General features: G+C 52.8%; 12 protein-coding genes across 12 annotated transcripts; 10 read left to right on the top strand and 2 right to left on the bottom strand.

Moving 5' to 3' along the window:
- Nucleotides 1-1303: 1303 nt before the first annotated feature.
- Nucleotides 1304-2044, bottom strand: J4E93_009163 (uncharacterized protein; the record flags this gene model as incomplete). Its single annotated transcript, XM_049347057.1, has 2 exons — nt 1304-1860; nt 2041-2044. The coding sequence occupies 2 exons, from the start codon at nt 2042-2044 to the stop codon at nt 1304-1306; spliced, it is 561 nt and encodes a 186-aa protein (XP_049196012.1).
- A 1760-nt stretch (nt 2045-3804) lies between these two features.
- J4E93_009162 (uncharacterized protein) lies at nt 3805-5422 on the top strand (the record flags this gene model as incomplete). Its single annotated transcript, XM_049347056.1, has 4 exons — nt 3805-3983; nt 4041-4475; nt 4525-4737; nt 4786-5422. The coding sequence occupies 4 exons, from the start codon at nt 3805-3807 to the stop codon at nt 5420-5422; spliced, it is 1464 nt and encodes a 487-aa protein (XP_049196011.1).
- Nucleotides 5423-6502: 1080 nt separating this feature from the next.
- J4E93_009161 (uncharacterized protein) lies at nt 6503-8920 on the top strand (the record flags this gene model as incomplete). The annotated part of the gene is made up of 2 exons (XM_049347055.1): nt 6503-6511; nt 6602-8920. The coding sequence occupies 2 exons, from the start codon at nt 6503-6505 to the stop codon at nt 8918-8920; spliced, it is 2328 nt and encodes a 775-aa protein (XP_049196010.1).
- Nucleotides 8921-10662: 1742 nt separating this feature from the next.
- On the top strand, nt 10663-11343 carry J4E93_009160 (uncharacterized protein; the record flags this gene model as incomplete). The annotated part of the gene is made up of 1 exon (XM_049347054.1): nt 10663-11343. The coding sequence occupies one exon, from the start codon at nt 10663-10665 to the stop codon at nt 11341-11343; it is 681 nt and encodes a 226-aa protein (XP_049196009.1).
- Nucleotides 11344-12132: 789 nt separating this feature from the next.
- J4E93_009159 (uncharacterized protein) lies at nt 12133-13384 on the top strand (the record flags this gene model as incomplete). The annotated part of the gene is made up of 2 exons (XM_049347053.1): nt 12133-12141; nt 12308-13384. The coding sequence occupies 2 exons, from the start codon at nt 12133-12135 to the stop codon at nt 13382-13384; spliced, it is 1086 nt and encodes a 361-aa protein (XP_049196008.1).
- Nucleotides 13385-14428: 1044 nt separating this feature from the next.
- On the top strand, nt 14429-15314 carry J4E93_009158 (uncharacterized protein; the record flags this gene model as incomplete). The annotated part of the gene is made up of 2 exons (XM_049347052.1): nt 14429-14435; nt 14533-15314. The coding sequence occupies 2 exons, from the start codon at nt 14429-14431 to the stop codon at nt 15312-15314; spliced, it is 789 nt and encodes a 262-aa protein (XP_049196007.1).
- A 1478-nt stretch (nt 15315-16792) lies between these two features.
- On the top strand, nt 16793-18696 carry J4E93_009157 (uncharacterized protein; the record flags this gene model as incomplete). Its single annotated transcript, XM_049347051.1, has 2 exons — nt 16793-16797; nt 16881-18696. 2 exons carry the CDS (start codon nt 16793-16795, stop codon nt 18694-18696), a joined length of 1821 nt encoding a protein of 606 aa, XP_049196006.1.
- A 142-nt stretch (nt 18697-18838) lies between these two features.
- J4E93_009156 (uncharacterized protein) lies at nt 18839-19685 on the top strand (the record flags this gene model as incomplete). Its single annotated transcript, XM_049347050.1, has 2 exons — nt 18839-18842; nt 19189-19685. 2 exons carry the CDS (start codon nt 18839-18841, stop codon nt 19683-19685), a joined length of 501 nt encoding a protein of 166 aa, XP_049196005.1.
- A 373-nt stretch (nt 19686-20058) lies between these two features.
- On the top strand, nt 20059-20712 carry J4E93_009155 (uncharacterized protein; the record flags this gene model as incomplete). The annotated part of the gene is made up of 2 exons (XM_049347049.1): nt 20059-20064; nt 20113-20712. The coding sequence occupies 2 exons, from the start codon at nt 20059-20061 to the stop codon at nt 20710-20712; spliced, it is 606 nt and encodes a 201-aa protein (XP_049196004.1).
- Nucleotides 20713-21102: 390 nt separating this feature from the next.
- Nucleotides 21103-22222, bottom strand: J4E93_009154 (uncharacterized protein; the record flags this gene model as incomplete). The annotated part of the gene is made up of 2 exons (XM_049347048.1): nt 21103-22178; nt 22219-22222. 2 exons carry the CDS (start codon nt 22220-22222, stop codon nt 21103-21105), a joined length of 1080 nt encoding a protein of 359 aa, XP_049196003.1.
- Nucleotides 22223-22962: 740 nt separating this feature from the next.
- J4E93_009153 (uncharacterized protein) lies at nt 22963-24909 on the top strand (the record flags this gene model as incomplete). The annotated part of the gene is made up of 2 exons (XM_049347047.1): nt 22963-23005; nt 23072-24909. 2 exons carry the CDS (start codon nt 22963-22965, stop codon nt 24907-24909), a joined length of 1881 nt encoding a protein of 626 aa, XP_049196002.1.
- Nucleotides 24910-25575: 666 nt separating this feature from the next.
- Nucleotides 25576-27125, top strand: J4E93_009152 (uncharacterized protein; the record flags this gene model as incomplete). The annotated part of the gene is made up of 3 exons (XM_049347046.1): nt 25576-25761; nt 25831-26577; nt 26628-27125. The coding sequence occupies 3 exons, from the start codon at nt 25576-25578 to the stop codon at nt 27123-27125; spliced, it is 1431 nt and encodes a 476-aa protein (XP_049196001.1).
- Between the last annotated feature and the right edge of the window lie 39 nt (nt 27126-27164).

The raw sequence follows: 27164 nt of genomic DNA, 5'->3' as shown, positions 1-27164 counted from the left end.
GGTGTCACGGTGAAAACAGGGCGAATCGGTGCAAAGCTCCTTCGGAAGCGCAGGTTGGAGAGGACATTCGGCGGCTGCGAAGACGACAAAGGCGGATCGCTTGATGTCGTTATACGAGACAGACGAGTTTCCAACTGCGCCATGCTTTGGTGTGCAGCTTGACGAGCCGTGAGCTCCTCGAGGCGGCGATTGGCATCACGAAGCGACTGTTGAAGCACATCGATGGCCTGTTGTGCTTCGGCACGTGCGGCAAGCTCGGATTCCGATGGCGCCACGACTGAGGCATTGTTATATGGCTGCGCTGTATGGGGGGCAGACGAAGACTTACCGTTCGCAGATCCAGGCTGCTGCCTCACCCGCTCCGACGTCGCGTCGACTCGTTCGCTTACTCTATCATGCCCAGGGAACGCCTCCCACATCCGCTTTATCCAACGGTCTAACATCTCGTCGACTTGATGCTGATGGAATCGAACACACAGACCGTGCTCAGCGAGGCACTGAAGTTTCGATCGCAGTCGCTCAGGGTTTGGGCTTTGGTTCGCCAAATCAGCCACCAGTATTTCAACCCTGTGTGTGTTGTCTTGACGTATAGGCATGCGACACTTTCGACCACGTGAGGGTGCCCATCCAACGCAGCGGCCGTCGAGGGAAAGCTTGAGCACCGCCTCTGGGTCCCATCGGCGGCCAGCGACGGTCCCGGAGTTGGATAGATCAAGAGGCATGCTTGGAAGAAGATGTCTTTTGGAAGTGTGAGGGACGAATTGTGCGATAAGTATCAAGGTAAAGTCGGGACGCTGTGGAGTTCCCAAGCTCGATGGTGTCGCCCAGGTCTAATTATACTCGCCAGCGCAGTCTTCCTTGACGCTCACGACATTTCTCGTGACACCACATACCTCCGCTTGAGGCTGCCAATTTTGGACGGCTATGGCTGTGTTCGACGCCTCTGAGACGAAGTAGCTGGCCAGGCTACATCCTCAAAGCTTCTCACTGGACGAATGCTAGGCGCAGTGTAGCATACCAGGTGCTCTGATGCGTAGGAGCGAGGCTGCGCGCTTGTCTTTTTCATGCGTCGTCTTCTGTCGAGCGTGGGGTAAGTTCTGAAGTAGTGTGGTAGCGAGGCTGTGCGGCACAGTCGATCCCAGCGGCTTCCTGGAACGGCTTCCGTTTCTGGTCGCAAAGCGACAACCGGCTACCGTTGGGCCAGAGCATCTGGAAAACGGAACATGAAGCGAAACACGCTCGAGCCTGGACGGTATTGCTGCGAAGATGCACTCTCCAAGAATGCGATACATTCACCCCACGACTACGGGGTGTTTGGCGAGCCCTCTCGCATCATGCGCCTTGCTTCCTTCATATCATCTGATATCTCGTGATCCCAAATCCAAGCCATCCTCGACTGCGCATTAATCCGCAGCGCTTCCAAATCGTCGCCGACGCCATCTCCTTCAAACTCCCACAGCATGCCGGCTTCCTTGCTCGTTTTGACCAGCTTCTGACTGCGCGGCCTTCTTACAGCATCGTATGCGTGGAATGCCGTCTCCAGGGTAGTCTTCGCATAACACTGCGACAACAGCTCGCTCAGAACGTACACATCTTCGATACACATACCCGCGCCGGCGCCCTGATGCGGTGTTGATGCATGAGCCGCGTCGCCCACCAGGCAGATGAGTGGCTTAGCGCTATAGTAGGTTAATGCAAAAGGGTGGTTGAATAGCGCCCAGATGTCGGGCTTCCGGACGTTCTCCATGATCTTGCGCACGGCGGGGATCCAGTCTTTGTAGTCCTCGAGCATGTCGTCGCGTGATGTTTTCACCACCCAATTCTCGTCTTCCCATGTTGGTCGCGAGGAGAAAGCGACGACTGGACATTGGTCAGCGTGATCGATGACTGGGCGGAGTTGTCGTACCGTTGAACAGCGTGCCGTTCGCGATGGGGAATGTCAATACGTGCCCATGATAGCCCATATACATCTGCGGCGTTCTGGGTGTCTCATTGCCCAGGATATCGACCGCCTCCGCCATTGGCAGCAACCCCCGATACGCATACTTGCCCGAGAACACCGCCTTTACTGCGTCTGAGTCGCCCAAGACGATAGATCGCACGCGACTTTTGATCCCGTCGCACCCAAGCACCGCACTGTGTTGCGCAGTAGACCCATCGGTAAAGTGCAAGACCGCATCGCCGCAGCCGTCTTCTGCTTCAGTAATCTCAAGTACCCTCTTCTTGAATAGCGCAACTCCTTCCGGTACCAGGTTCACCAACTCATCAAGGAAGTGAGCCCTGTGCACACCGCCTCCCGGTCCCTTCCTCCCGGGTATGATGAAGATCTCTTCTCCCAATTTGACATTCTTCTTTCTTTCGTCTCCCACGCGCACGTGGAACCAGTTGGGTGGGTCGGTGACAGTGTTGCCTTTGCTACATTTAACGAACGCGTCCGCGATGCGTGGATCGATGAGGGCCATTGTGCGAACCATAACCGGGGAGAAGCCGACACCGGCGCCTATCTCGCCAAAGGCTTCTGCGGACTCGTACAGCGTGATGTTGATGTGTGGGCATTTGGTGAGGATTGCGATAGTCAACGTGAGGCCAGCGATGCCGCCGCCGACGACTGCGATGCTCATGGAGTCTCGTTGAGCCATGACGGTGATGGGCTGGTGTGGTTCCAGATTTGACAGCGAAGAAGCACACAAGAAAACAGCTGCGATATAGTGACTGTGGTGAACGTCGCTGACAACATATTTTGCCCCTGATGCGAGCTACTCTCCACCTTCAAAATGATACTTCGAGGTACGACTGCAGCTGCTCGGTGGTAAGATGACCCACATCATATGTGGGGCACGCTCATGGTAAATCAGTGCAATGGAGACGCGGCACGGCGAAGCTTGCTTCGCGTTAACACTAGGGTATCGCTTGGTTAAAGACGGATGCGCTAACTACTTGTGCGGCAATGAAGGTGAGGAGAAAGGCAGATCAACAGTTGTGCTGCGGCATGCTTACCATCCAGTGGACTGCCGCTTACTACCGTTCATTACCAACACTAGACTTTGTCAGTATCGTAATAATGATATAAGGCATTCCCGTCGTTGCGCTTTCCCGAAGATGTATTTGCTCGGTGAAAGAGTACGTTCTGTATGCGCCGAAAGAGCCTGGAGCGCTGTTAGAGATTTGACGCGGGCCGCTACGGTGGGGTTGCCTCTTCCCCGCCGAAGGCGCCGTTGTGGATCTGAACTCTCATACCGAGCCCGCTAACTCATAATGTAACGGTTTACCGCACGACTAGCTTCGAAAGAAGCATCGCCACCGACGGCTTCATATAACGATAGGTTGTTGATCCATCGTTCGTATAACCAGGTCGCGAAGGATGCGGAGTTGGCTCAATTCCGCGCGATGGCCTACCCGCCCCATGTCGGACACTTCTTTCGTGTAATGCCCGCGCATACTCTCGCCTACCACAGCCAATCGCAAGCATCACGAAGTAGACGTTGTGAAGAAGCGCAAGATGTCCGTTGATCCTTCTCAACAAGACGCCGCACATCAGGCCATGACTGAAGGCTTCGCGGCTCGTAATCGAGGATGATGTGCTCTTCCTGAGGTTTTCCGGATAGTCAGGGCTCGGACAGAGTGAAAGCGCGACGCGGTGAGCGAATATATTGACCGGGCGTAATTCGAGTAGTCTTTCGTCTGGTCTGCAGTCACCCTTGACCCTGCCCGCATCGCATAACGAGCTGTGACTGATAGTCGACTTTGATCGGCTTCGCAGCAATAACGCCACCCCTCCTTCGTTCTTCATTACACTCGGTCGACATGGCAGACGCCAGCATTGTCGAGAAGGGAGTTCACGTCAACAACTCATCGGTTTCCCCAGCAGGGTCAACAAGCGAGCATGGCTTCGATCGCGCTGCGGAGAGGCGACTCATCCGGAAGCTCGACTTTCAGATCTTGCCAGTGCTGTGGATACTTTACTTGGTCAACTTCATCGACCGGTAAGTCTAGTTGAATGACCTTTGATCGTTGCGATGCCTTGCTAACTCGCCCCCAAGAGCCAACATAGGGAATGCAAAGATCCAGGGCATGGAGACAGAGTTGAACCTCATCGGCCAGAGGTTCAACATCGCCGTGTGGGTTTTTAACCTGGGTTACCTCGTCGCTGGCATCCCATTGCAAATCGCCTTCAAGAAGTATGGGCCCAAGAGTCTTTGCGTAATGATGTTCTGCTGGGGCATCACCGTGATCGGATGCGGACTCGTGAAGCGATGGGAGGAGCTCGTTGTCTGCCGTCTACTGGAAGGCATCGCCGAGTCGGCCTACATCTCGGGAGCGGCATACTTGATCGGCGCATACTACTCGAAGCGCGAATACTTGACGCGATACGTGTTCTTCTGCACTGCGGGTATTGTTGCGGGCGCGATCAACGGCTTCGTGTCCTCGCTGATTGCTAAGATGGACGGGACCGCGGGATTTGGAGCGTGGAGATGGTAGGCCAACTCTGGAGTCTTGCGACGAACAGCTGCTGACGTGAGGCAGGATCTTCATCATCGAGGGTTGTGTGACTATCTTCGTCAGTATAGCATGCTGGCCAGTCGTCCCGCCGTTCCCCGAGCACTGCAAGTTCTTGTCTCCCGATGAGAAGGCGTTAATGCTTGCTCGCATACAGGCTGATGGCGGCCATGTAGCCGACGACGAGATATCGTTCAAGAAGGCGTTGCATTTCCTCAGGGACTGGAAGATCTGGACCGGGTAAGTGGGATGCATGTTCTTGCCCATTACTAAACTGATCATGACCAGCGTTTTGATGAACATCGGGGTGACTGAGAACGCGAACTCTCTCGCGAACTTCCAACCTACCATCCTCAAGGGCCTCGGCTACACCGCCACGCAAGCGCAGGTCCACACAATACCTGTGTATCTTGTCGGCGCCGCCTTCTCCGTTATCTTCGCGTACATGAGCGAGTGGCTACAGCGCCGGTATCTGTTTTACGTCCTGGGATGGGCAGTTCTTGCGACAGGTCTCATCGTGGAGATTGTGCACCCGTCCAACCCGGCCGTGCGGTATTGCGGCATGTTTTTTATCGCCAGTGGATGCTATCTCGCGATGCCGATCTCGATTATCTGGGTCTCGATGAACTGCGGTTCTGGGTACAAGCGGGCCGTGGCTATTGCTGCAATTATCAACTTCGGTACCGCAGGGGCCTTCATCAGCTCCAACGTATTCTTGTTCAGAGAGGCGCCAAAATTCCGCACTGGGTTCAGTACGGGTCTCGGACTGGCTTGTATCGGTGTTGTTGCTGCGACGGTAACATTCTTTGGTTGCAAGAGGGAGAACAAAAAGCGCGATGAGGCAAGGTTGCAGATGCCAGAGGTTCTTGACCAGAGTACGAAGGCGCTGGGCGACGATCATCCTGACTTCCGCTTCGCGTTGTAGGCCGGACACGATGGTTTGGCGAGGCACCGTTGGCATGTAGAATCGGAATGAGACGACAATGGAAAGGCGCCGTTCGGTGAGCCGTAGAGCAGGCGACTCTTCATGGATTGAGACGTTCCGGAACCCTTTCCATTCAGTGACTGACGTTTCACCAAGAGGCTGCGAGCTGACGTTAGTTGACTTGAGATTAGCAAGAGATTCTATGACGCGGTCGCGTTACGTGAGGCACTACGACGCGCGCTGCCAGATGCTGTGATGACGCGCGCTGCGTACGTCGGTGATGATAGCATCGCTACATACTCACGACGATGAGCTTGCAATATAGATGGCCGCAATTGTCGTACAGTCGCTGGCTGACGAGATGATGGTGTTGAAGTGTCAATGGCGGTTGGGTGGTGTGGTGTGTACCTGAGAGATGGTGGCCAATCGGCGGTCCGACGCCAAGCAATTGCGGCGCGTCATCGCGGTGTTCACCACCACGGCTTCTTCACCACAACGACATCTGCAGCCTCATGAGTATCGACGTTGAGCCGTTATTAGTGCTGTAGTACGCAGACGCTTCTGCATCACCACAATGGCTGCAATCTGGTTCCTTCCTTCGCCTGGGCCCACGCGATATAACAAGCTTTTGCTAGCTGCAAAGAATCGGCATAAAAGCCGCGACACGATAGGCGCTTGCTTCGAGTTTTTGATTAAGTGCATGATAGGCGCACGTGCTGGGTAGCTTGTGAGTCGTGAAGGCGTCCGGAATCGGGACCTTATGCATCCGAAGCTATAGAAGGCGTCCGGACCCGGCCTCTGTGCATCCGACTTTCGACGTAAGCGCTAATGGATTCTCTACACAATAATATCAGGGCTACAAGGCTGGAAACTTCTATGTAACACCAAATCATTGGTGGATATACGTACCTGTGCGCAAGCATCTTCCAAGATGCAGACAATTGCCCCGAGGAGGGCCGTGTACGTTTTTGGTACGCTTGACGCTACAAGAACTTTGCTGACCCCGTGTTAGAAAGTTAAGCCACTACCTTCAATTTTCATGCCCTTGGTTCAACTTCCAGTGCATAGCAGATGCAAAAAATGGCCGAAGTAGCGACACTTTTCAACGATGATTGGGAGTTCCAACGCTCTGGACAAAGTGGCTGGAGCAAAGTACACCTTCCTCACGATGCTATGCAGGTAGAAGGGCGGCGGGAGGACGCCCTCGCTGGAACTCATGGCGGATTTTATCTTGGCGGAATGTACAAGTATCGCAAAACATGGCAAACGCCTACTACTCTGGAGTCCAAAGTGGTCGCTTTGAGCTTTGATGGTGTTTACCGGCACAGTCGCGTGCTGGTGAACGGCACAGAAGTCGGTGGTTGTCTGGCGGGCTGGACCAAGTTTGAGATTCGCGTAGACTCTTACCTGAAGCTCGGCGAGAGGAACACAATCGAAGTGCATGCCGACAACAACGAACAGCCTAACGCGCGCTGGTACACTGGAGCTGGAATTCATCGCAACGTTCATCTCATGGTTCGAAACCACAATCTGCTTTGCAAGGACGGAATCAGGCTAGCAACGCTCTCCGCCAGTGGAGTTGCTCTTCTCACATTCGAGGTTTTACTCAACAACGAAAAGAAGGATGACGTTGAAGTATCTCTCGAGCTTTCGAGAGGAGGAAGGAACGCGGTCCAGTGGAGAACAAAAACGACAACGTCTGAGCTGAGACAAAACTTCGAGATATTGAACCCAGATCTATGGTCGGCTGAGACTCCGAACCTCTACGACTGCACTGTCGTCATCAACGGCGATCTCTATAAGTTCAAGTACGGTCTGCGCACTCTGCAGTTGAAACCTGGTCATGGATTCCTGGTCAATGGCCAGGCTGTGAAGTTGCGTGGTGGTTGTATACACGCAGACAACGGTATCCTCGGCGCAGCGTCGTTCAAAGCTGCTGAACTGCGGCGCGTGTCGATCATGAAGAAGAATGGCTTCAACGCTATTCGTATGTCGCACCATCCATGCTCGGAAGTTCTTCTACAAGCATGTGATGAGGTAGGCATGTACGTCATGGATGAGTTTGCCGACTACTGGTACCAGGCAAAGTCTAAATATGACGATTCCAACACCTTCAACGAACGCTGGGAGTACGAAGTCGCTTCTCTTGTGGAACGAGCTCGTAACCACCCTTCAGTTATTATGTACTCATTGGGTAACGAGATCACTGAGCCAAAAACCGCCTACGGACACACGATCGCGAAGAAGCTCCTGGACCTCACGCACAAGCTGGATCCATCCCGACCTAACACTATAGCGGTCAACCTTACGCTGGCCCTGATGATGTTTTCGAAAATCCCGCCGGGGGATCCAAATACTCCTCCTGCAGATAACAAAGGCGGTCTGGGGGATTTGGTGTCTAGCAACTTCTTCAACATCATCGCCAGCATGTTCCTCTCATTCATGCGGTACATTCCAAAGTTCAATCACACCAATGTTGTGACCAGCAGACTCTATTCGTACATGGATGTTGCGGGCTACAATTATGGAGATATCCGGTACCAATCAGATGCCAAATTACATCCTTCAAGGATGATGCTCGGTACCGAAACCTGTCCACCTGATCTTCCTAGGAACTGGTCCAACGTTGAAAAGATTCCGAACCTAATAGGAGACTTCATGTGGACTGGATGGGACTACCTTGGCGAAGTAGGCATTGGTGTGCACGACTATGAGGCAAGCAGGTTTACCCCTATAAAATTGTACAAGCCATGGCCACATCTAGTAGGGGGTTGCGGCGCTTTGGACATCACTGGCGTGCCCAATGCTTCGGCTTTCGTAGCCCAAGCGTGCTGGAAACTTTTGTCTCAACCCGTAATTGCGGTACGTCCATTGGACGTCTCTGACTTGTATTACAAGGCGACACCCTGGCGAGATTCCGATGCGATCGAGGGCTGGGGCTGGAAGGGTTGTGAGGGCCAGAAGGCTTACATTGAGGTCATCACTCAGGAAGAGGAAACAGAACTCTTCCTTAATGGCCGCTCGCTTGGGCGCGCAAGTAGCAACCAAGCCAACAGATACACCGCTAGATTTTCGACAGCTTACGAGCCTGGCGAACTTCTTGCTGTTGCATACTCTGGCGGACAGGAGCGTTCGCGCTCCACGCTCCGCTCCGCTGACGTTGCTTCAGTTAAGATTGTCAACGAGAAGTCTGGTGAACTTGTCGCAGACAGACAAGACCTAGCGTACCTGGAACTTCAACTCGCTGATCAGGAGGGAAACATCGAGATGAACGACGACGATACCCTTACCGTCGAGGTACATGGAGATGCCACTCTGGCAGCGCTTGGGTCTGCGTACTATAAGAATCTGGATTCCTTCAACGGCAATGTTCATAGAACATGGCGAGGGCGAGCCTTAGCAGTGATACGTTCCGGCAGTAGGTCTGGAGACGTTGTCGTTACTGTCAGCAGCGTAAGGCATGGATCTTCGTCGATTACAATAAAGCAGAGAGCTTAAGAGTCGCAATAGCTACCTTGATAACACTTTTACGAGGACGATGACCACTTTGTCGACTTCCAAAGGCCTGATGTCGGTAGTTTCATCAACGTGCATGGGATAGTAGCCGCCAGCATGAAGTATGGGTTCCTTGCGATGCAGTTTCCAGCAGTCGCACAAAATTTCCACGTGCATGCTTCACTCTGGGCCATATGGGTATACCATGTGCTTTCTGGTAGTATCGTAGAGAACTAACGGCATAAATCGCTGTGCTCTGCCGCATGCAACCGTCAAGTCGTCATGTATCTTTTCAGATAGTAGTGGCGCCTAGTTAAGAGAAACCTTAGAGGACAAATTAATACTTATTTAATAGTATTTTAATTAACTAACTACACTATACTAATATTTTTTTACTTATTTCTAGCGTAATATACGCTATTTACCTATTTCTACGCTTATAACTTAAGTATACTAACGTAGTACTCTAGCTATCTAAGCCTTATTTCTTTCTTTAAATAGTTTCTTTATAAAGTCTATATTTCTCTTACTTATAATTTCTTTTATACTCTATTTCTATTAAAACTTAGTAAGAGTAATAATCTAATACTTAATAACTTTCTCTAATATACTCTCTCTATTATTACTTTAGTAGAAGTAGAAAATCTACTTAAGAATAAGCTAGCTAGTTTATAAGATAACGTAGGCTTCTTTAATATTAACTTAAGCTATAACTTTATTAGTACTTATACTTTATTTAATACTAGTAATATTTTTTATAAACTCTTAGACTAAGTTACTACTAATATTATAGCTATAGAGCTCTTTAATCTTATACTATAGCTATAAAGAAAGTAATTTATTATTAAAAAGAAAAGTAGAAGTAGATAATAAGTTAAAGTTATTAAAAATTTAATCTAAAAGAAAAGCCTTATAGCTGTTAAAGCGTATAGATATCTATTTAGTTAGTAATGTATAGTAGTAGTAGAGATAGAGAAGTACTTACTAATATAGTAGGTAAAGTAGGTATTAGAGAATAGAAGAATACCTTTATAAAACTTTTATTTATTACGCTTAGTATGCGCACCTAAGCGCTCTTAGTACTAAACACTTTATACTTAATAAACGCCTATAAATAGGCGTTACATTAATAGATTGCAGTACTAAAGTAATCTTTAGCAAAAAAATTAAAAATATTAAAATATTAGCTTAAAGGCTTAGCGCGCTAAGCCTCTATAAAATTTATAATCTAACTAATCGCGAGCAGGCTGCAGGGGCTCTGCACCTTATACTTATCTATATATATATATATACTGTTGCTTGCAACACAAACTTAATAAATTTAAAATACGTATCTTTTCGGATTAGATAGCCCTCATGCCATCGTCAATCTCCGTGTCATAATGCTCCTCTGCGATCTCGTTTGAAAGGAGGTGGTTGCTCATTGCGATGGTCCTCGAATCACCGTCCAATGTTACTGATGAATCTTTCCAGCAGTATCGTGAAGTCACGAATCCTCCGCGCGAAGATCAACGCTAATCTCGAAATGCCTACTAGCGGCTTGGTCGCTTACTACGTCACAGATCCCACGTGTCACCCCGCCTCCAGCTTATCAATCACTGCTATTCCAGCCGGACCGACTCCGCACCACGAGCACCAGTATGTCCACGTCGAAACCGTTCCCAGCGCTAAGTGGCGGCTGCGTCTGCAATACCATCCGCTACAGGCTCCTTACAGCCCCGCTCTACTGTTACGCCTGCCACTGCATGGACTGCCAAAAGCAGACCGGCAGCGCCTTCTACCTGAGTCTGAACATCGAACTCTACAACATCCAGATACTGTCTCCGACGAAGCCTTCGTTCCTGAGCCGAGAGGTCAAACCGGGCCTTGTCGATCGGTATGCCGAGTGTCCGCAATGTCATGTCCAGCTTTGGGCTAGTAACCACCTGGGTGATGCAGTCGTTGAGCTGAGAGTTGGCACACTGGACTTTCCGTCGCTCATGGAGCCGGATATACATATTCACGTGGAGAGTAAGCTGGACTGGGTGACTTTGCCGGAGGGCGCGAAGACGGCGCAAAGAGGCCATGATTACAAGAAGTCGTGGCCGAAGAGTAGTCTAAAGAGGTTAGATATCTGTCTGAAGAGAGCGGAAGAGGTGAAGAAGAGGAGGGCCGCTGCGATAAAGGAGGGTGCCTATGCAACGATTGGAGATGAGGAGAACAAGGAGGGTGTCGTGGCGATCGAGGGAAGTGGAGAGGGTGACAAGACGCCAACCGCGGGGGATGTTGGGGGCGACGAAGATGATGAGGCTGAGGAGCAGAGATTCAGGGAGACTGAGAAGGCGTTGCTGGAGCGGTTGGAGCGGTTGAGTCTGAAACTGCAGAATGAAGAAGGCACAAAGAAGGTGGTGGAGACGTGTCTAGAGGACTCGAAGAAGAGCCCATAACATGGTGCAGAAGATCTCAAGAGCTTCGAGAAAAGCGCGCATCCCTCTACTCTTCACTCTATCTCAGGTCTGGTCGATAGATCCACTGTATCACCTTTGCAGGTCTAAATGAAAGGTTACGATGTGTGCGCCTGCCTTCAGGTTGTGCAGCACGTGCGCTTACGTCATGGTACTACCGTGTATCAGCCCTGTGAATCGTCGCACGCCCACCAACACTAATTTTCGCCTTTTTGTCCTTTCCTACTGCACCTCCACCATGGCGCTTGCGATCCTTTGCGCTCTACTCACGCTTCTCGCCACACTCACTTGCGCGTCTGCCAACGACCGTCAAGCAGGACGCCAAGCTGCACTTGGAAAGGAGACGAGGATAGCCATCATCGGTGCAGGAATCAGTGGCGCTAGCACAGCGTATCATCTACGGGAGAATGCCTCTTTGGACCAACCACTCTCGATCGCGATCTTCGACTCTAGCGCAAGCATCGGCAGACGGGTCGCTTCATTCGTAGTACCGGATACTCAAAATAAGACGATCCTTGAAACAGGCATTACGAGCTTCTTTGCCGACGATGAATGCATTGAACGAACTGCTAAGGACTTGGGGCTGGCTCTCGACGACGGGTCTGGCTACTGGCCTCTAGGACAGCATCGAGAGCCCACAAGAACAGGTGTCTGGGATGGAACAACAATCACCGGTAGACCATTACTTATCCAGCGACTAAGGGAATGGCTGGACAAGTGCGGTCTTCTTTGGCTGATGGAACCGGTTGTTTGGTCCCATCACATGTCCATATGGGATACGTTACGACTGCTTCACTGGAGTAATTGGTGTCTAGATCCTGGAGTGCAGGCTTCGTGCGAACTCGCATCACCGTCGCTTTGGAGGCAGATGCAATTGCGATATGAGTACGGCAGATCACCCGAGCTCTTCCGACAAGCCTTACATACCACCAACAAGAAACTTCAGTATTTTGGAAATCAGGGCGGTTATCGCAATGTCGCTGTCGAGCTCGAAAGGGTCGGCCTGGAGGGCCGCATCGCGAAAACGTCAGCTGTACAGTATCTTACAGATATTGGTGTCAGTAAGGCGTTCCAATCCGAGGTCGTCGAGCCCTGCGTACGTGCGCGTTTTTCTCTTGACCTGACGCAGGTTCGAGCGATAGGTGCATTCATGGCTTGCAAGGAGTCAAAAGAAATGTTTATAGAAGGTGGCAACGTCCAACTTGTAGAAGCAATGGTCAATACTTCGCTAGCGGACGTGCAGCTGCGAAGCGAGGTAGTTGGCATCGAACAGGGCCAGGATCGACGCTACAAGCTCTCTATCGGGAATGCATCCGGTTTCGCGTCACATCAATATCGAGAATTCGATATAGTCGTCTTGACAGGGCCGGTACACGGCAGTCCCATCCTAGGTAGCCTCGCAAAGCTGAGCCCGCTGCCGGAGAATCTCCTGTCGCCACAAAAGCACATCGCAACACATGTCACCTACTTTGCTACTGAGCACGGCTTAAAACCACAGTATCTTAACCTATCTGCTGACATCGAAGTCCCCGACCGCCTGCTGACGACATCTGCCGAACTTAATCTGATGTCTTTCTCCAAGTGGGATTGGATGGGTTATTACTGGGAAGACCGACTTCGGCGCAAGAAGCCCTGGATACCACGGAGCGACCCGGAAGAGTACGAGTGTGCGAACGGCAGGTTTCATTACGAGAAGCTGTATCGTGTCGTGACTCGCCGATACGCCTCGAACCGCGAGCTTGCTACCATGGTCGGGAAGAGCTGGGAAGATGGGCAAGATGCTACGGATGTCGGTATTAGCTGGGTGCATCGACAAGAATGGGGCAAAGCTGTGCCAAACTTTGAAGTGAACGGGAATCTATCAGGAGACATCGAGATGATGGAAGGTCTTTACTGGGTAGATGATGTGGATGAGATCATGTCGTTGCTGGAAATGAGTTGCAAAATGGGGAGAAATGTGGCTTCAAACATTCTAAACACTCAAGACCGAGACACGCCCAGGCGCGTGCATAGCGAGCTGTAGTTGCAATAGGTCGAACCACGTGTTGATATTGCGAACACATCGCATCATAGGTGTTACAAATGTGTACTGGAGAGATGCTTTACAGGCTACATAAATCTTCGCAACACCTTTGGCTCCCTCCCGAAGGCGCTGTAGTCCTGAGAAGTACTTCAACTACGTGAGCACAGACAGTTACAACGCTTCGTCTGCCCCGCTCTTGGGGTGGCGCAGTGAGATGGCGAAGTGAAAGTGTATGCAAGAGCCCAAGAGGGGAACAACGCACGGCTTATGCCCTCAGTGTATGTACCTAACTTCTCCTCTACCTTCCTCGATCCTCAACACTCCGACAAACGGAAACGCCAGTCGCAACATACCCCGACAATTGTTTGCGAACATGTACCGCGCTAAGAGCCTGGTGTTCTTCTTCCTCTGCCTCCTGACGTCTCTCATTCGGCTATGTAGTGGTCAGAATGTAGTTATTGAGACAACTCCGATCTTCAAGGGCTCAAATTGCGATGCTGGTCAAGAGCGTATCATCCGTCAAGCGTGGTTAGACGGTGTACTTCTTGCCAATGCGGCCTTTGACAGCAGCGATGAACTGCTTTCGACTACTACTCGCGGTAACAACAAGATTATAAACTTTGACGCCCAAGCAGCCATCGAATACTGGGGCCCACCGAGCAAGAATCTTGGATATCGACAGCGAATCTACGATACCTTTTACCGCGCCACTCAAGCGGGATGGGGTCGTGGCTGGGCCGACTGGTGGTACGAGCGCTATATCAAAATGCACTGCGATGACCCGAAGAAACAGTGCGACGATTCCTCTTCTGCTTACTACATGCCCTCGACAGAGGGAAGCTGGACGTACCATGGTATCAACTTTTGTCCTGGCTTTTTCTCCATCCTCAAGGACCACGCGGAACTGGAGAAGGATATCTTCGCAGACGCAACCGGCCAAAAGAAGCTCAATACGAGAAACATGCGAAGCCGGGGTAAGCTATACCCTCGAATCCTCATCAGTTCTCGCTCGCTAATTATCAAACATAGCCTGTACTGTTCTTCATGAATTGTTGCATGTTTATGACGCCAAGACGGAAATCTGTCAAGGCGGATGTGAGTGTCGCCGCGTATAGTCATCACTGCCATGTACGACTAACAAAATCAAGGCGATGATACTGAACAAATGATCGCCGACAAAGACCCAGTCAAGACGTACAAGTCCGGCCGCACCAAACTTCTGGCGGCGAGGGACGTTCAGGCCGCGGCCAAGACCAACGAGAACTACGTTTATTTCGCCGTCGCGCGGTACATGCAGAAGACGTTCGGCACCTATCCTCCGTATCCACGTATGTGGAGTGCGACGAAAACGCAAGCAGAGAACGAGGCGCTCGAGGACTTTGAACCGGGCGCGCCAAGCCGTCATAATACAGCGTTGGAGATGGAAGATGCCGACCCCAGCCGCGGCACCGGTGAAGCAGTTTCAGATAGGCTTTACGACATGGCGATCTACCCAGAGTGGTACCAGCCTATTGTGCGGCAAGCGATCACCGAGCCTGACTTCGGTAGACTTGCCTTCTCCCACCCCAATATAGACGACGTTGTTTGCCAGACCACGAGCGATTCCGCGCAGTACGATGATTGCGTAGCCGCCTTTGCGACGCTGGAGGGTCTCGATCGGAACAAGGTTCAGCTGGTTCACAAGAGGCCCGGCGAGAGGTGGTGGGCGAATGTGGTTACAACGTGTGCGGTCCAAGTCCACTACAAGGGCGATTGGTCAAAGTGCGAGGCTTCGCTGTCGGATATATGGGCTCACGCTAAGGACGTCTTTGAGGGGTGCCATGGCGAGTACGGGACGGTGGGTGGCTATGTTCCTTTCGGTGTGCCGAATTGCCCTGCGACGATTGATCTCGTATCTAGTCGTCAGTGGCGCAACCCCGATCCGTTCTAAATATCATCAAGCGGGTGTAGATGACAATGTAAATCTTCAGGGCGTCACCTCCTATGCGCAGTCGTAAATCGAGAAAGAGGATGTCGCACCAGATGATGCCGACACATTTCACGCAGGTAGTGTTAATGTGATGTCTGGACGATGAGGTATGAGGCCGCCTCACATCAAAGGGGCCGCGCTTCCCCGCTTCTGGTGTTAGCGCCGAGAGCACCCTGCGGCTGCTGGCACCAACGACGCCTTCCCTTCTTCACTCTCTCCACCTCCGACGCGGCTCCAAGACGAGACGGCTCACGCGTAGCCTCGATCATCACGCCAGAATGTCATCTTACTCTGATTGTACCGATAGTCGAATGTCACACGTGCCGACACAACAACGCGCACAATATCGACGCGATCTTTCACAGTACGCACGCTCGTGGCGTTCGCATGCCGTGTGATGCCGTCGCAACGAATCAAACGCCTACAATCGCGCCAGCCGTATCATGGATGTAGATGACGGTAACTACTGGCGTGTGCAAGCCAATCACCCTGCCGCTGACTCCATGAACACTACGGTTCTACATCTCGCGTGGCGAGAATCCTCCGCGGACTGTCACTAGGCTCATTCGCTGCCTTGCTGCATGTAGACGTATTCGAGTAAGCGCTTCACCGGTAAGGCAGGTGGCATGACCTTCGCGTTTGCCTGTACAACTAATGGCGGCGGCATCACGTCTTGCACTTCACGGACGCATTGTTGAACTTTCCCGATTTGCCAACTAATTGTCGCCGACCTACTCTAGCTGCCGAAGATTGAGGCTTTCCTGACTGATTCAACGAGCGGCTTTGTATCGGAACCGACGATCAGGCTGTCAAGATGAGCGACCCACCTTCGGACGCAACACCGCCAACCTACGTGAACCACCCGTTATGGAGTCGCTTCTTGCGCTGGTCCACAATACGACCCAAGAACAAAGGCTTGACCCGCACCAATAGTCTTGTCGCTGCTGCGTACAACGCCGGCGAAGAAGAGAGGCTGAGCTCACTCCGAGAACATCAGTACATTCCGTTACCAGACCCACTCAGCTTCATCAGACTCGCCACGATCTTGCCTGGAGAGTTCGACGATGAAATCCGGATCCGGCTTGATCACCATGTCTTGAAGCCTCCGTCTAGAGCTAAACCTGCACGGCTGACGCTGGCCGAGATTAGAGAGAACATGCCCCAAGGCTGGGAAGCGTTCCAGACGGTAAGTCAAAGCAGGTTCTTGGTTCTTCGATTGCCACAGTCCGGCATCTGAGAAGGAGACATTGAAGACAGCGGATCCTTTTCAATCCTATTGGCTCCAACAGAGTGACAGATCACCGAACACAAATACTTCTTCCGGAACGTAGAGACGGGCGATGTACAATGGAATCATCCGGACCCAGACTTCCATATCGAGCAATACAGATCGATACCCGAGAGTGATGGAGTGGTACCAAAGTATGAGACAGTATCATATGTTGTACGTACAATTCTACTATTGCAAGTTCCGCTGGAGCAATGCGACTGACGCATCTGGCCGCAGTGGGGAGATTCTACTAAGAGCGAGATTATCACCGTCGAAGGTCCGAATGGGCCCGCGAAACTGTACGTGACGAAGAGCTTGACCACGGTGGTCCGATTCCTACGCTACCCTGGCCAAACGAGAACACTATGGATCGATGCAATCTGCCTCAACCAAAGTGATAACGATGAGTTGAACAAGCAGGTGCCACGAATGCACGATATATACAGGTTGGCCTGGATGAGCACGCTGTGGTTAGGAACCGAAGATGCCAGCAGCACCCTGGCGCTGCGCACGTTCCGCTACCTGGGCAATCAGATCGTTGCCGAAGCGGACACTGGCCTGCTGTTCAGTGCTCCCGGCGCCGAAGAGAAGGACTGGTACGACCCTGACTTTGAGCTGCCTTACACACCTGAGACATGGGATAGCATACAAACTCTGCTCCAGCGTCCATGGTTTCATCGACTGTGGGTTGTACAGGAGATCCGCCCGACTGCTGTGGTTCAGTGCGGGTACGAGCGGGTACCGGTCGCTCCGTTTACTGAAGCAGTCTACTGCCTATATTCGAAAGCAACTGTGCCAGATGGCCTTCGAGAACGTCTCGAACAGGCTACAGGTACCATGGCGCGGCTACCAGCCCTATGCTTCACACGACTACTCTACCGCGCAGCCACCTTCAAGGCATGTACCGACCCCAGGGATAAGATCTATGGACTGCTTGGTCTTGCTCCACACAAGGTCGCGGCAAGCATCAAAGTCGAGTACGACGACAACAACACCGGGGCAGACGTGTATGCAATGACAGTACTCAACCACGCCGGGATATCGCAGCGACTGGAGCATTTCCACAATTGCTCTCATAATGGACAGGTCACCGCTGATGCGCCGACATGGGTACCCGACTGGGCGTCAGACATCCCCGGCGAGACCTACATACCTGCTCAGTTCGTGGCTACCAGCTCGAGGGCGCATTATACGGTGACCAATGCGGAGAACACCCAGCCAGGAAATAAGTCAAGACCGGAAGTCCTTCGGATATGTGGAGTGCGGTGCGCAGAGATAAGCCAGGTAAGCACGCCTTTGCCAGCGTGGCTCGATAGGCGGGAAGCGATCCGTCGCGTTAGGGAGTGGCAGCCGGACGATTTAGTTACTACATACCGACCCATGAACGAATCGATGAGGAAGGCCTATGCCCTCACACTCAACTGCAGCATCACGAAAGAGCGCGAGCCAGATTGGATACTCAGCTCGACGAATGCTTGGGTCGACCAGGACTTCGGGGATCAAGCACTCTTTGGTCAGAGCGTGACGGAGTTGCCACGCTCCGCAATCAGAAGTGATGTCTCCGACGCTCTTCAATGTTGCGCCGATCGCCTCTTCTTCCGTACCAAAGAAGGATACATTGGCCTTGCACCGTCAGATACCCGGGTCGGCGACATCATCGCGATCTTGCTCGGCTGCTCTACACCTCTGGCGTTGCGACCGAGCTCCCGCGATCCCGACCACTACACCGTAGTTGGTGAATGCTTCGTATACGGTTTACAAGATGGTAACATGCTCCTCGGCTCATTACCCCCACCGTGGGTCGGCATGGCAGCCTGGGCCGAAGGCGATCGCCGCGTTTTGAGGTTTCTGAACACCGATAGTCAGCAAGTGAGCATCGAAGACCCGCGATTGTCTGGCGATGATCTTGAGGGTTGGGAGAGGACGGCCAAGTTGGTGGATGGTGACGACCCTACGAACTACGACTTCTTTCGGAACAAGGAAACGGGTGAGCTGATCAATTACGATCCGAGGCTTGAACCGGAGAAGCTGGAGAAGAGGGGTGTGAAGCTGGAGTGGTTCTCATTGGTATGACCTCAAGGCGGGGGTATTGTCCTAGCCAGCACGACGGTGAACAGGTCACTAATCTCTTCATAATCATCCGTGTCATCGACTCGCTAATGAAGTCGAGCTGAGCGATTGTTATGAGACTAACAAACCGCTGAGATTGAACTATATGAGTCTTTGATACTTCTCTTTCTTTCCCAGGAAGTGCTGCGAATACCTTCCGCGCGACCTCTGTGTCACGATCCAAGATCAAGGTACGGGCACAATACACGGTGCAAGCACAGCGACTTTCTATCCGTCCAGGAAGCTCACGAAATATAACGGCCACATCTTACCGTTCTGCCTTTTCTCCGCGAGGCATCTTAGCGGGCAGACGCAAAAGTGAAGGTGAAGGCGGATTATCGTCGCAGTCACTAGTGGGAACGCTAGCATTTGTATAATAATCCAACTCAACACTTACTTCCTCTCCGTCCTCCTTCCCCCGCGCTTGCAAGCGCCTTCGTGAGAACATGGCTTCAGGTATCGACTATCAGCGCGACTATGCCTTCAGCTACGCCCTCTACGGTGTTCGATCACCACCCAAGGAAGATCATGTCTTGCTCCGAGTTCAGCATTGGAGCTCATCGGCAGACCGGACAGGACGCAAAGTCGGCACTGCCGCGGATACATCACAGGAAGAAGAGAACATCGTTTCTGCTGACCACGAGGAAGTCCTGGGTCTCTGGGTCGGGCTCCGACCAGCCAGAGGTGGTGTCCTACGCCAACACAACCCTGAGCCCGTCGGCGACGATACCGAGACACAGACGGCTCTTGCCGAGATCAAGGACAAGATCAAGAAGACTAAGAACACGACACCCAGATCAGTCGACTCCCTTTCAGAGTTGGGCGCTCTTCCAATCTGGCCGTTAGAGGCTGACATGACGAGAGTGGTCGTCAAATACAACCCCAATCGTGCCGACAAGATAACGTACTTTGAGCTGGTCAATCGCGACCCAGTAACAAAGGTAAGCTCATAGTCCACTAATGCACCGTCTAAACTGACACTTCTAGCTATGCGTAGCACGAACCGTGACGGCTGCCGATTGCTTCTTCTTTCATGCGTACCGAGATGACTCCGCGTCCACTTACCGTGATCGATCAAAAGGCTGGGGACACGTCATCAGAGACCACATCACCAAGGGCACCAACATCCCGTTAGATATCACCGCCATGATCAACCGCTTTGCCGTCGCGGCAGAGGAGTGGATGCTGGACAAAGTTGCAAAGGCTATCGCAAAGGCAAACGAAGAGCCTGGAACTTTGTCCATGCCGCAGGTTTTCGCTATCTACCGCCTCTTGGACCTCAATGCCACATTCGAAGCCAAAGATGCGCAAGAGGCTCACATATGGATGACGGTACGTTTTGGAAGTTCTGCACGGTGCAACCGTTGCTAACGTGCGCAGGACGAGTTCCCAAACCTGATGAAGACCGCCACCCTCACACCAGAGAACTTGCTGAAGTACGCCGCATACTCGCGCAAGAAACGGGTCCACGAATCATTCAGCACTCTACGGATGGATCTTGGCACATACCTGCTCCACTATGCATCTCATTCGGGGAATCTGCCGACTGCCGACGACGACGACTCACAAGAAGAGTGGATGAGCAATGCGCGCCTCTTCTACAGCGAAGATGCCCAGCCATTGCCCCTAGAGTTCGAGGAAGCGCCTACAGACCTATGCCCATGGCTGAGCAACCATCTCGGGTTGGTAGACTTCATGGTCGATGCGCATAGCACCCTTGGGATGCCACTCATACGACGTTATGGCGCTGCCGCGTATGACTACGTGGGCCAGCTCAGTGGAGAGGTTGAAACCCTGGTTCGCGATGAGGCTGCGAAACAAATCGTTATACAAGCGGTGGAGTATGCTGTAAGGAGGATTAGCACGAAGTGCAACGGGGTCGTCGCGAAGATGGAGCCGTACATGGAGGAGCTGAAGTCGGCTATCAAGAATCTTGTGGAGGAGCAGACGGACGAGGAGGACATGATGGAAGAGGACTAGGTTAGCATTGCACGGTGCATTCAGCCCCTTCTTGCTACGATGCTTTCTAGCAAATAGCCGCGCAGAGAGGTGACACATTACTTGGAGCTTACTGCAATCCATTTCCAAAAGTTACCATTTTCTTCAACTTTGGCGTGATCCCAGATGACTACATCCTTACGGTCGCCGATGCAAACACCGTTGCCAGGCTCTTTAGAGTCGACAATGCGACCCTGGACTTCCTGAAGAATATGATGAGGTGAAGTGACATATACATGTTTACAGTCATATGGATCGCAGCAGCGACACATGATTCGCATGTGCGTGAACACACGCATTTCACCAAGTGGAGGAGTGCGAGCACACACAAATACATGTACAAGATACTTTGTTACATACTATACACGCATCCTACACGGTCGCCCTCTTAAAAGCATCCCGCGGTATCGACATGGCAATCCCACTCTTGAGTGCCGGGCTATCAAACGAGCTCTTCAACCCATCCTTCTCCTCCAGATACTCGCCCTCCCTCAGATTTAGCGTATCCATAATTCTTCCAACCTCATTCTGCTTCTCAACCTCGTACTCCTCGGCAGAAAGCATCAGCGTCTCGCCGCGCGCCTTGTTGATCTCCAGAGGCTCGTGCTCGATGGCTGCTGGCCATTTACCGGCTGCATAGAGGGCGTCTTGAATGTCGGCCCACCGCACGCTCACACCTTCGAGTGTGTAGGGCTTGACGGGCGGTGTCTTGAGAGCTTTGGGCAGGACGGAGCGGGCGATGTAGTGGTTGCCGTTTTTAAGCTGGGCCTTTGCTTCGAAAGCCTGCTCGAGGGTGGTGATTTCAGCGCGGTGACCTGCGAGAATCTCACGATCCAGCTCAAGGTCTGCCTCGGAACATGTAGGATCGGGGTTGTCGAGCGCCTCCTGCAGGCTGCGGGCCTGAAGTTTCAGTTCATACAACTTCGTCTCAGCACCGAGCTCGTTGGCTGGCGCGGCTCGCTTGGTGAGATCTTCTTGTAGGTTCTTGAACTGCTCCGCTTTTCGCAGAGCGTACTGCAGCTTACCCAGGCGGGTCTCGAGGCTCTCCTTGGCAGCCTTTATGCTCTTCTGATCGGCCTCGTTCTGGTGGTGCTTCATCTTCAGCTTGTGGTCCATGGACCGTATTTGGCCCTGCAGCCACTTGACATTATCAGTAGGCTTCGCCTTGGCCAGCCCCGCATTCGCCAGGGCGTCAATCTGCTCCCACCGCTTGTCGAGGAAAGTCGATACTTTCTTCTCCTGCTCTGCCTGCTCTTCCGCCGTCTTGGCTCCATGCGCCTCTTGTATCCGCAGCACTTCCGCCAAGTCCGCGCTGGTGTTGGCGCGCTGGTCCATGATCTTCTTGACCCTCGTCTTCTTGTCCATGCGCTTGAACTCTGGATTCGTCTTGTCCCAGGCAATCTCGTGCAGCCTGCGGAACTCGCGTAGCTTGCGGAAAGCATTCTGGCCTTGGCTGGGGGTAGGGAAGGTGAGGACGCAGTGGGGTACCCATTCGTCTGGACGTAGGGCGGGTGGCTTCGAGTGCTTGCCAATGAAGGGAAGTTGTTCCAGGTGGTGGTTCTACAACGTCAGCAAACCAATTGGTAAACCATGGATTCTTCATACATCTAGGAGTTCCTGCAGCGAGTAGATGATTTGATTCGACTTGGTGTTGCGGAAAATGTAGATGATCTCGCCGTGCTTGGCAGTGCCTTCCGGGTCTACCACGTCACGAAGAGTGTAGGGTTTTACCGGCGAGATCACATGCTGGGCTGTCGCTTGTCGTCTCGCTTTTTCGTTTACGACAGTCTGAATGCGGAGGTGCTGCGGATTTGACTGCCTTTCAACATATGCAGCGATCTGCTTTTGCATATGCGCGACATGCTGAGGGGTGACACGGCTGGCGGCGGTGGGACTGGCGAGGGAGATGGGCTGTAGTGGCGGCTTGTACCGCAGCCGGGCAAGAGATCGAGGCATCGCGGCGGGGTGGTGATGCCAATGGCCGGCGATGGTGGTGGATGAAAGTTGCGAGTCTCAAAAAGCACGGGCCAGGCCGCGGAGGTCCGCTTGATCCAATACGACAACTGGGAACTCCAAACACGCGTTCACCCAGCAAGCTTTACTGCGCTTTACTATGCGCTGCGTCATTGCGATTGCTGGCGCGATTGATCTAACTTATAGCAATGTCTCAATGATACGTTTCTTTGGCATATCTCGTCCCCGCCCCTGCCTACCAACCAGATCAGCGACGTAATGGCCGGCGAGTCCCAGGCAGCCGAGCCCAAGTCTCCACCACGTGAGCGCCCGTGGCTGCTTGCATATGTATGCGCGTCGAGGATACAAGGGTTGTAGTCGCTGATAGTCTGCCAGAACCGCAAGCTCAGACACCTCCAAGGCATCACCATCCGCAACCTCACGCTCAGCTTATCTCCCCCAAAGTCGCGCGGGCGGACCATCGACGATGAAGCTATACCGAGTACGCTCAAGTCGCCCACCAAGGCGCTGGCTCTGAGAGAGAGCAGGGGCCTGGCGCATTCGCGATCTTCGAGCGACCTCACCTCTCCCGAGGACACGCGGCGCAGCAATGGCGGCTTGCGCGAACCTACCCCGAATACGGCGACCAGACCCGGATATGGAAGGGGACTGCGACGGCGCTCGACTATGGAGTGGACCAATGCGACCCCGCTGTTCCGCCAGAAGAAGTTGGAAGACATTACCGCAGGGCGCATGGCGGATACCTTCTTCAGTCTGCATGTGGAGGACCAGGACGACCCGGTATACATCTCCGAGGTCGCGGAGAAGGCGATGAATCCAAACTTCAAGTTTTTCGATCTTGGACCCTGTGGCCCTGGAGTTACGCGACTCGACAAACTTACTGTGAGGGTGTGGGCGAAGAGCGAGACGATGCAGGACTGGCAGTATCTCATGGACTACACGGTACAATTCAGGTCGCTGCAGTTCATAGGCAGGACGCTTGGAAGCTTCAGACACCCACTCCCGCAGAATTGCATACTCTTCCACATGACGGACGGAATCTACACCAGCTTTACGGATCTGCCGGTAGAGGAGCGCATGCGCCCTGAGCTCCTTGCACCACCGAAGAACAACCCAGACGGGAAGGCCCTGACTTCTTCGTCATACGATGCGCTGATGCGACTTTCAACCCTAGACGACTGCATTCAGGATGCGCTGACTACGCGGGATCGGATCGCCGACGAGATTGAGGGCATACTTGCGGCGAACAAGGAGGATATCTGCACGGTCGAGGCAGTCCCCGAGACGGAGGAAAGTCTGCGCACCGTTCAGACTGCGGTGACTGCTGAGAAGCGAAGGGTGGTGGCTGCGAGGAGGAGGCGGGACGAGCTTCAAGCCAACATCAAATATCGACGAGAGAAGATGCAGGCCGGACGAGAACTGCAAACACAAGCCGAGTCTGCGCTGACTGGAGAGAGAGCAAAGTGCACCGAGAGCAAAGAACTTATAGAGAAAGCTGCTGAGGACATTACTGGCCAACGTCGAAGAGTGTGCGAGGATCTTCTCAGGATATTCCCCATCGAGCCTGTTCAGGGCAAAGCGCTCGCATTCACGATACGCGGCCTTCTCTTACCCAACTCCAATTTCGACGAGGTAAATCCAGACGTGACCTCGGCAGCGTTAGGTTACGTGGCGCAAGTCGTCAACTCACTTTCGCCCTATCTCTCCGTCATACTACCGTATCCAATATCGCCCCACGGCTCGACATCGACCATTGACGACCCACTCGCCGTTACGCAGGCCAACCAGAATCCCCAGCGCACTTACCCTCTCTACATGAAGAATGTTGTCAGGTATCGCTTCGAGTACGGCGTCTTCCTCCTCAACAAGAACATCGAAATACTTTCCAACTCCCTCGGCCTGCGCCCCGTCGACATCCGCCACACATTACCAAATCTGAAGTACCTACTTTACGTTGCCACTGCCGGGAAAGGCGAGCTTCCGGCGCGGAAGGCGGGTGGTATCAAAGGCTTATTACGGCAGGACGGTGTACTTTCCAGAAAAGGAAGCATGGACAGTACCGTGACAGCGAGCAGCGTTGGCACACCCACGACTGAATTGAAGAAGAATCTTGAGATTGCGGGGAAGAGATTGGAGATAAAAGCAAATGGTGCGCCGACTCAGACACATGGTCATGCAGGGAGCAGACTAAGACCTGCAGCATAGCGGCATAAGCGGGAATTCAGGTCCATCGGTATGGCATGTCCAGTCTAACTAATTTGGTGGGTGATTACAGCCATGTAGATGTAGACACCAGTAATTCGCAACATAAGCTTCGAGTTACCGTTGCTTTTGGTCCGGGTAGCTATCCGACCCATCACCCGTATTCGATTGCTTGTTCCATGCACTTGTGACGCACAGTCCTGCTGTCTTTCTGTCGGACCGCGGAAGAGACCCGGGCCGCACCTCCATCAGGGTCCAAAAGCATTCCGCATCATCATTCACGTCGCATTTACGTCGCATTGGGATCTCCAGCATTTCTAAACAGTAGTTTTAAGCGAGTACGCCGCTGACATAAGACGTACCCCTGGCACTCGCTCACAGCAGATCGACGCGCTACGGAAAGCCAAGCGCTCCACTCCACCGGTCGGAAATTGCTTGGGACGTCGAGCCAGCGAGACCTGACTTGCGGCGAGCCTCGGGAAAGCCAGAGAAAGGAGAAGCAACGCATCCGCTTTTATATCTTCTGCTGCAGGCTCTTCTTCGGAGCTTCTTCTGCGTCGTATGTAATACTGGGAGGTGTTTTCTCTCTTTGACAATACGCTTTTGCGATCACCGAATACGTAGCCGGACGACCCTGTCTTCCGCGTTCCGCTTCTCCTCAACCTCACAATGACGGAACCGTTTCCTCCCCTCAACGGCGCACTGCCACACAATACAGCAACGAACGGCGCAGCGCGACGGAGAAGAAAGTCTAGTGCGCTGGGTTCCGATGTACCTGGCGATGTCGACGTCCCAGCGTTGGCAACACACCGCACGAGCACCCCGCCGCTGAACAGTCCGACGAGCATGGACTCGGTGAGTGCTTTTTCCCGACTCTCGAATTCAAGACGGATTATGCAGGGCACGCGCTGACAGCTCCCGTAGAAACCAGAGAAATCCGCCCGCCGCTCCAAACGACGAACAACACGCCGCTACCTCTCCAAATTCAAGCGCCAATGCATCCGCCATACCTGGCTGCTCCCGCTCATCCTCGGCCTCACAATCGTGTTCCTCTACCTCGTCTACCCCTACGAATCAAACCCGCTGTCCGCCTGCCTCTTCCTGTCCTACCCGCTCGCACGCGACGACCCGCTCATCCCCGCCCACGTCCGCGCGGACCCCAATGGCCCAGTTCACTACGGCAAGGGCGGGCGCGACTTTGCTTTCGTCGGTTTCTACATCATCGTGCTGAGCTTTACCCGCGAGTTCTGCATGCAGCGACTCATTCGCCCGATTGCGATCAAGTTTGGGATTAGGAACAGGGATAAACAGAGCAGGTTCATGGAGCAGGCGTACACGGCGCTGTACTTTGCGCTGTACGGGCCGTTTGGCATCTGGATCATGAGTCGCACGCCGGTGTGGTACTTCAATCCTATTGGCATGTATGAGGGCTTTCCGCACCGCACGCACGAGGCCGTTGTCAAGGCGTACTATCTGCTCCAAGCGAGTTACTGGGCGCAGCAGGCGATTGTGCTGTTGCTTATGCTGGAGAAGCCGAGGAAGGACTTTAAAGAGTTGGTTGCGCATCATGTTATTACTGTCAGCTTGATCTGGTTGAGCTACCGGTTTCATTTTACGTACATGGGGATTGCGGTGTACATCACGCATGATGTTTCCGACTTCTTCTTGGCTGTAAGTTGGAATCCTCCACAACATCAAGATTGGCTCACTAACTTGCCCAGACATCCAAATGCCTAAACTACATCGACTCCCCCATCGTCGGCCCCTACTTCTTCGTCTTCATGGTCATCTGGGGCTACACACGCCACTACATCAACCTCAAAATCATCTACTCCATCCTCACGACCTTCAAAACCGTCGGTCCGTTCGAGCTAAATTGGGAAACGCAACAATACAAGTGCTGGATCAGTCAATACATCACCTTCGCCCTCCTCGCTTCGCTGCAGGCCGTCAATCTCTTCTGGTGGTTCTTCATCTGCAGGATCGCATACCGCTTTGTGGTCTACAAGGATGCGGATGATGATCGCAGTGAGTATGGGCCGACGGATGAGGAGACGGAAGAGAAGGAGAAGTTGATCAAGGAGGATGTGGAGGTCGAGAAGGATATGGACAGGATTGAGGAGGCGCCGAGTACGCCGGCGAATGGTGCGGGGTTGCAAGCGAGTGGAAGTGATAGTATTGGGTCGAGGGTTAAGCAACGGAAGGGCGGGAAGTCATAATGAGGGATGAGGGATGAGGGGATGTCGTAATGAGAAGGA

The sequence above is a fragment of the Alternaria ventricosa genome (genome assembly GCF_023758065.1).
Source record: "Alternaria ventricosa strain BMP 2768 chromosome Unknown scaffold_19, whole genome shotgun sequence".
Lineage (NCBI taxonomy): Eukaryota > Fungi > Ascomycota > Dothideomycetes > Pleosporales > Pleosporaceae > Alternaria > Alternaria ventricosa.
Note: the sequence above shows the minus strand (reverse complement) of the source record. Positions and strands in the feature narration are given on the sequence as shown.